At 40.9% G+C, this 11,097-nt stretch overlaps 1 protein-coding gene across 1 annotated transcript; it reads right to left on the bottom strand.

The window, feature by feature from the left end:
- Positions 1–53: 53 nt before the first annotated feature.
- Positions 54–10,613, bottom strand: noc3l (NOC3-like DNA replication regulator). The gene is made up of 21 exons (XM_055021191.1): positions 10,467–10,613; positions 8,752–8,956; positions 8,537–8,663; positions 8,312–8,466; positions 8,159–8,227; positions 7,775–7,905; positions 6,343–6,504; positions 6,171–6,264; positions 5,932–6,107; positions 5,690–5,818; positions 5,452–5,583; positions 4,462–4,542; positions 4,276–4,376; positions 4,130–4,202; positions 3,998–4,061; positions 3,149–3,211; positions 2,872–3,074; positions 2,633–2,761; positions 2,237–2,334; positions 2,048–2,132; positions 54–1,935 (listed from the first exon to the last, which is right to left on the bottom strand). Exons 1-21 carry the CDS (start codon positions 10,473–10,475, stop codon positions 1,831–1,833), a joined length of 2,391 nt encoding a protein of 796 aa, XP_054877166.1. The 5' UTR covers positions 10,476–10,613; the 3' UTR covers positions 54–1,830.
- Positions 10,614–11,097: the final 484 nt, after the last annotated feature.

Raw genomic sequence — 11,097 nt, 5'->3', positions numbered from 1 at the left:
GACATAACTGACATCAACACACAGCACATTTAAGAAAGTAAAAGACCAGTAAGTATTGTTTTCATTTTATTTAAATTTCTGTTGGAATAAAAGTAACATTTAGTACTGAGATCAGGACTAAGTCCTCATTTCAATCTTTCTTACATACAAATATTATTGTATGATTGCTCAATGGGTCATGCTGAGGTTTATAAGGTTAAGCAGATGAATAGCAATTAGATCAGCAGATAATTTTTGCAAGAAAGAAATGAAAACATTTCTGGGACAAAGCATCTTAACATACACTGTGGGCTGATGCAATTTGCTTCCTCTGAAGGAGGCAGAGTGTAGCGTTAATGTTAGAGCCACAATAGCCAAATAGACAATACTTTTCCAACTTCATATTAATTTGTTGTTTTATTGATTCCATTAACATACTAGTATTTATTAACCTTGTTTAATGTAACATCCAGGATAATGAACAAGATTGAAATCTTCAGCACATTCATACTAAGTCCAATACCAATGGACTTAGTATGCCTGAATAAAAAAAAATGCAGAAAATGGCTAAATTTTCTGCATTTTCTGCACAATAGTTACAGCAGCTGTTAAAACCTGCTCCAACAGTCACTGAACACACAGATGGAGCCCAGGTGACCTTGGTGTTCATTAGAAATGATAAATGAATGAATCCTAAAATTCCTCCCATCAACGAGGAATTCCCAGTAAGCTCGCCTTAAGTCCCTGCCTGTTTTACTGTCGCTACTCTAATAATAATAATAGCTCTTTGTGCATTGTTCTTGAGCTAATCTGAAGGTCACATTTAGCCTTCATGTAGCCAACCTTGACTGCAGAAAGTTGCCGACCTCTTCACACTATGTGCTTCAGCATCAGCTCCATCAGTTTGCATTCCCTACCAGGCTGAGTTACTGTCGTTACCAAACACTTCCATTTTCTTACAACATGAGTCTCACAGTTGACTGTGGAACATTTAGGAGCGAGGAAATATAATACTCAACACACAAAATTGTGAAAACATATTCTAATTAGCCAAAAAATAAAAACAGAATCACTTTAAGAGAGTTAATTTTTTTTTAATCTGAATTCAGTTTAATGCTATGAAGCATTAAACTGTGAGACGTTAAAAGAAATAAAACATAACTCCAAGCAGAGGACTGCCAGCTGAAACATATGATGGCAAACAAACACTGCACCTGTGAAAGAACATGAAATGCAACTCAGTTTGCTAGATAAAAAAAGAAACTTAGCAACAAAAATGAAAGACAAACAAGAATCTGTCTGAACAAGCTTTAAGAAACCAGCTTCAGGAGTGGAAGTCAGACTCATAATCTAAACATGTTCTTTGGTTGGATGTATTTCAGGAATAAATCCTGAAAACAATGCTGTAACTTTCCATCCCTGTAAAGTTAAAAGTGAGTGTTTGAAGAAAAGCAGAACATTTTAAAGGCAGAGACAATGTGGAGGCACCGACTAGGTAAAGTAACAAGTTTGCTGGAAGGAACTTTACAACTAAAACTGGATATTTTCAGGACCATAAAGTGTCTCTCCTCTGAGCCGCGTCTTTTCTTCAGGAAACACAAAGAAACTGGTTGATGGGTACTTTTATTAGTCCGGTTTGAAACATGAAAATGATCTTGTAAGACTTGTAAGACCAGAGATGTGCTGGGAATATTTTACTTCACCACTGTTATGTGCTATAGGTTTCAACAGTCTCAATCACAAAGCAACTCCAGGTCATGTGTCCTGTTCTACGCCACCTCAAGCTGTTTTGAATAAAAAGGAATCTGTTTATCTTTTTAAGCAGATCCTCGATGTGAGAGTGTAAGCGTCTCAGAGGCGTGTTGCAGTGAAGTCCATGCGTGTATCACTCAGGATGCTATCTGCTTGTTTCTGCAGCCTGTCATCTAGCAGCGCCGTTCCGACCACAAACTGATCCTGAAAAGTAAGAAATTGAGCCCAGTATGTAGGTAAACACAAACACACACACAACATGAAGAAATGAGAATCAGAATAAAAACATGGATGCAGGTGACCAGGACTTTCTCACCTTCTTCTTGGATGTGGGTGAAGCCACAGGAGGGTTAAAGGTCATATCTTTGACACTGTAGTCTTCAAACAGCTCCAGTGGAGACCTGAAAAGGTGAAGACGTCTTTTAATGCAGCTGACCAGGCCATGCTGTTGCTGAATGTAATTTTATATGCCTTCCAGGTCTGCTTGTAACTGAAAGTGTTTCACCTGCGGCTGAGCTCCATACTGAGTGCTGCCGAGCCATCACTCGGCGCTCCATGACTCAAATAACCCGCAAACCGCCGTACAACCGGGTGGAAATGTCTCTGAAAAAACAGCAACACAAACATGTTGAAGTCAGGCGTGTGAGGCAAGAGGAGAACTCCCAGGCTGGCTCTCAACCTGGGAAGATGGCGCAATGTATAAGATACACATAAACACAAACATACACATGGGCATCTTTTCTAAATACAGTGCTTAATGGAGAATTGGTCTAGACGAGAATTCTGTATTATTACCTGAATTGTAACATTTGAGTTTCACAATTTAGTTTAAACTGTGAAAGTTTCTTTTGCAAGCCAAACTGGCTAAAATCCCATTTCTGAGCCTGATGTGTGTGTATACCTGCAGTGTGTGGAGCTCCCAGAGTGCAGTGTTCTGAGCATTGCAATATTCAGGTTCATCTAATTCCATCAGGTAGAAGCCACTGCCCTGAATTTCGTTATCCAAAAGGAAGTCGCATTTGGGGAATGACTGTCAAATGAAACAGAACAAAATGAGTTTTGACAAAAAGGTAGAAATTTGGCAATCTTTTCCATGAACTAAAAAGAGCCAGGTTCATTTAGAAGGCTTGAAAGACTCACGTGCATGGTAGCTCGGTTTGCTGCAAGAATTCCAATGCTGGCATTGGGCAGGACGTGTAGACTGAGCACACTCAGTCGTTTGAAGAAGGCCATGGCTCTCTGCAGGGTTACCTGCTTTCTGCGACGAGTCAGCATGGCGTCCAGACACCGCAGCACAATGATGATGTCATTATTGGGTGCCCCTGAGATAGCCAAAATGTGAAACGCAGACATTTTGACTTGTGTGATCAAATCTGTGTGATTGGTAATTTAGGAAAGTTTAGAATTTAGAGAATGTGAAAAAGCAGAATTTTGTAAAGCTGAGAGTAGAAGTTTAGAGGATCGATGTTCAGGGCGTCACCTGGACCACAAAAACAGAAATATTTACCTCCACACCAATATGAATCTAGGTTTAGAACTGATCTAAACAAAAAAGCAGTTATAAATTTGTCTCTTCCTGCTCTCTGGGGCAGTGTTCAGGAGCTTCCTGCACTCTTACACTGACTTTCATTCTTCATGATTAGAAACGCATACCCCTCAAACTCACTGCCTTTGCTGGCTTCACTCCTGTCTACTTGTTGCTTTTTTTAATGCAACCTTTTTGTAACCTCTCCCTTACTGTGGAGACAATATTTTTAGGGATCTTTTCTAAATACAGTGCTTAATGGAGAATTGGTCTAGACGAGAATTCTGTAGTTACCTGTATTGTCTCAAATGCAACCTTTTTTGTAACCTCAGATTCTGCCCTTACTGTGGAGACAGTTTGAGTTATGTTTTTTTGTATTCACCTCATCTTTTCATTTTTTGATCCAATGCAAAGGGCTCCAGCCCTGGTCACCTATATTCCTTGTTTTGTTTGTTTATTTGTCTGTTTTTGGTTTGGATGTACTGGAATAAAATTATGTTTTGTATAATACCAATAAAGCATTTTGATTCTGATTAAAAGGGGCAAAGTGAGGATGAGACAAGCTGTCCTTGTAGAGTCACCAACTCACCTGCTTAGACTACATAACCAAGATGCTGTTCTTGTAAACCACAGAGCAAAGTCATTAAACTTGAATATTTCTTTCTTCCAGTTCTACTGAATGCAGACAAGCCTTGCAGAACGCTGTGGACTGGTATTACAACGTTTCAAGAACAATCCTACCTTGTCCAGACAGGATGGTAAAAACTGTCTGGATGCAGTGGAGACTCTCCCGATTGGTCAGATTCTGCACAGATCAATGGTATCAATTAAAATATTGAGATGCAGACCACTCTTTAGGGGTGGCATACTTACTCCTGATTGGATGAGGTTCTGCAGCACATTCAGCAGGTCATCAAAGAATTCCAGGTTGATCAGGTGAGCAAAACTGGAGGGTAGTGGCATCATGGTTATTCCTTCAAAGGTACTGTAACATTGTTGTCATCCAGAGAGTGTCTTACTTAGCCAGTCCTTCCAGGACAGCAGAGAGGAGAACTGAGCGCTGAGCTTTCTTCAGAATCCTGAAGTAGATGAGGAAGACGATGTTTAGAGTCTCTGTGTGCTGCAGATGAAGAAGAGGGAGGATGAGGATGTTAGCCTTTATCTGTACTCTGTCCTCTCATTTTAATTTTGGAACCAAATCTTACCAGTTTGGTCTTCTTCTCTTTGCTTTCTGAAGCTTCAGCCTCTAGAAGCTCCTTTTCCAGCTTCTCTTCTGCTTTCTTCCACTGTGTGACACACACGCACACGCACACACACACACACGCACCCACACACACGTTTACTCTCAACCTATCTTTGTGGGGACTTTCCGGTGACTTCCGTTCATAAGGATAAGCCCTTATCTTAACCCTAACCATTACAGACCTAACCCTAACCAAAACTCAATTCACACCTTAGTCCTAAATCTAATCCCTGACACAGTGTGGAGAAATGGGTCCCCACAACCCACTGTATGTGTCAGAAAAATGGTTCCCAAAAGATATTAAAATAAATACACACCCTTGTTTTTACTTCTTACTGGCCCAATATGGATTCAGTGATATAAAACAAAAGTTACGTATGGTTCTATGAATCCCGGACGACCGCCAGAGATTCTCTGTCACTCAGAATTCTTGCATTTCGCGAGAAGATTCTGTAGGAACTGGTATTCCTGTATAGCATTGGATGACGTCATGCTATATAGGCTCTGATTGATCATCCGATGTCACAGGTGTGACTCTGTTATTATTGCTCGAACAGTGCATGTACGAAGGGAACATTCAGTGCTTTCAGCACCACCCTCTGGCGGTCAGTAAGGATAAAAGAACTAATGAGCATTTGCTTATATTCCTTTTCTCTCTCAGATGATCTATAAAAACAGTTGGGGAGAACCAAAGGAACATTTTATTTTCCTGTTTGATTCTTATTTACACTGCAGAATAGTTCAAGCACATTTGTTATGGTAGATCTACCCACAGATCTGAAAGACTGACACACTTGTGATGGGAAAGAGCTTTGTGAGGGGGAAGCAGCTTTGTCACAAACTTGGAACTCAATGGATCTGTTTGTCAGACTATATGTCTTTGTTTGCATAAAACTAAAACAAATTTTAAAAAACAAGCTCTACTTGTGCTCCAGCTGAGTATTTTATTTACCTTCCTCTGCATCCTGGATAAGTTTTTCTTCTTCTCTTTGTTTGTCATAAACTTGGTCTTTGGTGCTGTGGCCTCCAGGTCCTTCTTCATCTCCACCTCCTTGATCCTCAGATTCAGCAAAGTTCGAAGCATCTGTTGATAAGCAGGAGAAGAACCAAGGTGAAAGAAGGTGTCAAGAAGTGCAAAAAGTCATAATTGTATAGATCAACACAAGGTTAAGGAACATCTTATTTGTTACCTCAGGTCTGACATTGTAGTTGAGGCTTTTGGTGAGGCCAGAGATGACCCGCACTGTGGCCAGTGATGCCCCGCCTACTCTGTCTTCCTGAAAGAGCTTCCTGAATGCATCACAGCACATGTCTGACACCTGCAACAAGGATGGATCCATGAACCCATTATCTGCTGACCTGTCCGGTCTAATCTACATCAAAAGACATACAGGATGCTCAGTCTCAGCAGCACAGCTCTGAAATATCTAACCTTCTTGAGGGGGTCATTCATCAGAGGAACCAAGATGACAATGATGTTGTTGTGGAAGTTGAAGTGTGGCATAGAGAGCAGCAGCTCACACAGGCAACGAACTGAGACCTCAGCCAGGCCACGGTATGACTGGAAGCTCACTACCTGACTGCGTTTCCTCTTCTTCTGCTTCCAGTCTGGGGACGAAGACAGACTGTGAGAAGTGTGTGTGCGTGTGTGTATGTGTTGCAATGATGTACCTTTAATCGTCTGTTCCAAATCCTCCAGATAGAACTTGTACTGACTGACAAGACTTTCCTCAAACTCTCTAAGCTGCTGCGTCTCTTTCTTCACCTGCAGGACAACAGAGATACAGCAGCTGTTAAAACCTGCTCCAACAGTCACTGAACACACAGATGGAGCCCAGGTGACCTTGGTGTTCTTCTCTGCAGAGGTCAGGGGTCGTATCCTGTAGGTGGGGGCGATGTCTTTGAAGACCTCCATGAGAGAAACCATCACCATTTTCCTCACTGAGACCGCCACGCTGGGGTCAACCTCCATCATCATCCCCCGCAGTTCTTTCACACGCTTCATCTGCAGGAAGTACCACCAACACAAAATGTGGGTGTGTATCATGTCGCTTATCAAGTATTGTGAAAAATTTGTCATAACAATTTTGATATATTGCTGACTTGATAAATTCTAATTAATAATACTGTCGTCTCCACTAACTGACACTGAGGTTGACAGTCTAAATGTAGCCTTTAATGTTTATTCTAGACTCAACTGGCTTCACTCAAAGAATTCACTCCTACCCCAGGGTCATGCTCTACGCTTTGAGCTGACTGACATGAGTGTGAGGAAATAATGGTACTTCCCCATAAACCTCTGCTGCCTGATCATTTTTTGAAAACCTTTGAGTTTATTTTAATCCAATCCTGACAGAAGATTTTTATCAGATGATGCTTTTAAAATCTTTAAGAATCTATTCCATGGTTAAATTCCTCTGAATCTCAGGGAGTAATTTTATTTCTACCTTTTGGTAAGTACATTTTAAGTATACCAAGTATTAAGTACCTATAAATATATAGGAAGCATACTAAAAGCATGCTTGAACCAATTTTGACAAGATAACTTATTGTCAAAATTAGCTATATGGTTTAGGTTATCCTGAGTTATTTCTGTAGTTATGCTACAGCTACTGGTTGACCACTACTGACCACTTCTCTCACTTTTTCTTCTACTCCTCTCTAATTGGCATCATTTGAGATAATTCCAACTGATAACTTTTCGTTTCCTTAGTTATGTCGCTCCATGCAAGCTAGACCTGGTGTTTCATTCTGTTTGGCTGTTGTTCCTTCCTGGAGGAGGAAATTGGCTAAGATAATGTTTCATCTGTTAGAATAATTATGTTTTGTTATCATTCTTACATTAATAGTTTCACTAGTTTGTTTCTCATTCATAGGTTTAGTATTCACACCCCAGAGAGGATGATTTTGTTAAACCTTGAAGCTGCAGCTACGTCTTATCTTGGGATACGCCTTAAACAGCCTGTGTGTAGAATGTTAGCTTCTGTATTCTTTCTTTGTTCAGAATAGCCACATTCCATTCCCGCTATCTTTTGTAATAAAAGACCAGTTCTGATGCAGAAAGTCAGAACGCATGGTAAACACCTGGAAGAAGTGGTTTGCTATATCTTCTCCTTTTGCAAAAGACTGAAACTCAACTAAAACCTTGTCTTTTTATGTAGGTTAAGAAAATACCTAACATCATCAATTAATTATTCTCACTCTCCTTATATTAACTTTTTGCTTTCATGAAAATCAAAAATAATTCTACATCCTACCTTCATCATTCCACTTACATTGTTTAATGGATCTGAGATGATGGCTGAAGCCATGCTGGCGATGCGCTGTTTCTTTATGTTTAATGTCTGAATTCTAAATTGTTCTCTTTCCTCTGGTGTCAGCTCCTTGTAGCTCGGTGGCTCTCCATCTACACAGGAGACAGTATGACAGGCACATCAAATTTATGTCAAACCAGTTGGTCTGCAGCTCCATGTGGATCTCTGGTACATCCCTTAATCTTTCTAGTATACCATAACTTCTCTTTTACGCCAGATTGATTTTGCGGAAACTTATGAAAACACTGACATTGGGAAAATGACAATTGTTGCTATTACACAGACCATCATGTCCAAGATAATAAACCTGATAGTTTTGACAGACCAGCAGGCTTTCTTTCCTACCGTCTTCCTCCTGCTCTGGCATCCCTGCAAGCTCCTCCTCCTCTTCCTCCTCCTGATGTTGTTTAACCGCTTACAAAAAACAAAGCAAGACAGTTTCACGGGTGACGGCAGTAATCAAAGTGAGTTGTAAATAGTAAGTAACATAGAAGTTACCTCTTTCGATGCTCCTCGGAATCACTCTGTCTTTATCTTTGATTGGAAGGAGTTGGATCACCTCTTTCTCCTGCATCTTTGCCATCTTTCTTGGAATCTTCTCGTAGCTGCGCACCACATCAGCGTTCTTCCTCTTGCTGCTATGCACCGACCCGCTGGGAGAAAATAGACACACTTTAGTTACTGCCAGTTCACTAAGACATATTATGACAACGAGCATGTTACCAGGACGACAGATCTCTGGTTATGAAGGATGCTTTTCTGGCCATGGCAGTCATTTCCTTTAAGTCTTCTTCATCCATCATGTCCGAGGGCAGGGTCTCCAGGAACTCCTCCTCTTCATTCTCTTCCTCTGTCAAACAGTTGAGAATGACTTTACTGATGGACCCATCAACTGCTGACAGCTGTGTGTGTATACTGCATGCTTCAGGATGTCTCACCTGGTCTCTTTCTGTATGTCTCCAGCACCTGGGGCACCTGAAGCGCAGCACCTTTCATGGCCTGCCGCAGCCTCTTCTGCTCCTTGCGTTGTTTCTTGGCCACATTTTGCTGCTTCTGCTGTCGGCTCTTCAGTTTGTTTTCAAGTTTCATACCACTAGTCTTCAACAGCCGACGAAATGTTGGCCGGCGCTTCTTTGAGCGGAGCTGTGCATGGCGGGTGCATAGAACACAACATTTCCATTTCAGCTGACATGCTACCAATAATGTTTGACCAGTTTACTGTAAGCCTTTCCACAATCTACAGTTCATCTGATGATTCTAACTAAAAACAACTAATGTATTTACTTCTCAAAAATGAATGAATCTATCCTGGCTACTAAATGTGCAGTTTGTTAGAACTTGATTATATTTACAATTTCACACTATGAACTTTATCATCAAAGGATTTTTGGCTGCACAGTGGCGCAGTTGTTAGCACTGTTGCCTTGGTTCGATTCCCGGCCTGGGATCTTTCTGCACAGAGTTTGCATGTTCTCCCTGTGCATGCGTGGGTTCTCTCCGGGTTCTCCAGCTTCCTCCCACAGTCCAAAAACATGACTGTCAGGTTAATTGGTCTTTCCAAATTCAACCTAGGTGTGAGTGTGGATGGTTGTTTGTCCTGTTTGTCTCTGTGTTGCCCTGCGACAGACTGGCGATCTGTCCAGGGTGAACCCTGGACAGATCGCCCGGAACTCAGCTGGAGATAGACACCAGCAACTCCCGACCCCAATAGGGAGAAGGGTGATTAGAAAATGGATGGATTTTGTTTAAGCCTCTAATAAAATATATTTGTGTTCAGCTTAAAAAAGACAAATTAAAAACATATAATATTCTGCACTACATAATGAAGTGTGCATTTTTAACCACCAAATATTTCACAGAAAATATATATCAATAATTATTGATATTGATTATGAAATCCTTATGTACTGTAATACTTTTTTCAATCATATTGTCTAGGCCTATCCCAAATGGAAATGAAATGTTTTGTACTTTTTCTTTTCCATGCTTGTGGCAATCTCTTCTTATTTTAATGGTAAATTGACTTTTCTAGCTATCCTAGTTTCACCCCCAGCAGAAACACATGCATACATTCACACACTGACGAGAACAAATTGGCCTTTCATTTCTTTGAATTTTTCTTTTTATTATTGTTATTTCTTTAGATCGGGGCATGTTGTTTTTCTTCCAGACCCTTTACATGACCTCATGCTGATTGGCAGGTTGATTTCAAGTGATTTCTTGATTTGGATATCTTTTTTTCGTTAACAAATATTGGAAGTCTGACAGAAAAGTAAAACATCTGTAAATAGTGTTTCACAACTTGGTGTATTCTAAATGCAGGGATATGACTGAACTGCCAAGAAGCAATTAAAAAGCATCAACGATCAGACAGATTTAAACCACTGCCTTCAAACTGCAAGTACGGCAGTGACCCTGACAATGAATCTCTGGTCTTGTAGTCGCCAGCAATAGAAGACTGTGGACCTGGAGACTGTGGAGCTGTGTTCCTACAGCTAGCACAGAAGATTTATAGCGCACTAAAAAAACGCAAGATAAAGCTTAAAGTAATTTTTCTGTCTGCATTTTTACTTCAACCTGTAGTAAATCAAAACGTAAGCAGCTCGGTCCCACAAAACCAGCATCTGTTCCAAATTTTAGCAGGTCTTCTCACCGGGCCCATGGCTGCAGGAAGTCTCCAAGATTTGTCCGATACTCCCTGGCTGGTTCTGATGAACTGACTCCGTCTGTTTGGGTCAAAGGTACCGATGTAGACAGAAACAACACGTGCGTGCAACCATCAACACAGCCAGGACGCCGCCTGACCCGGAAACACTAAAATAAGTACTGCAGGAAGACAACTGCGCCCCCAGGTGAAGGGGAGGAGATAAAACATCCACACGTAAAACTATTTCACTCCACTGATTGTGAACATTGAATTAGAGGATTTGAGATTTTAGTTTGACTTCAGGATGGAAATTTTTATTTAGAAAGAGAAAAAAATCGACATTTTGAACGCCTTTCACTTTGAGCCATAGAAAGGACTTAAAAAATGATGAAATCACATGGACTCCAGAGTGAGTAGAGTTCTTTAACATAGAGCAGGGTTTCCCTTCAACGGCTTTTTTTCTCAGGTGCCGACTATTGCACTTCCTAAACCTGAAAAAACTGTTCCAATGTTATACCTATTGCTGAAGATGGTGAACCACATGACAGCACTATTGTTTGAAACCAGTGGCCCCAAATATTTTCTGCCCCGTCTATCCCCAGTGGTTCCGAAAGCTCCGCCCCCCAGCCCCTATGGA

Source organism: Poeciliopsis prolifica, unplaced genomic scaffold (genome assembly GCF_027474105.1).
Source record: "Poeciliopsis prolifica strain line A6 unplaced genomic scaffold, Auburn_PproV2 SCAFFOLD074, whole genome shotgun sequence".
In the NCBI taxonomy this organism is placed as follows: Eukaryota; Metazoa; Chordata; class Actinopteri; order Cyprinodontiformes; family Poeciliidae; genus Poeciliopsis; species Poeciliopsis prolifica.
This window is presented reverse-complemented; position numbering and strand designations above follow the sequence as displayed.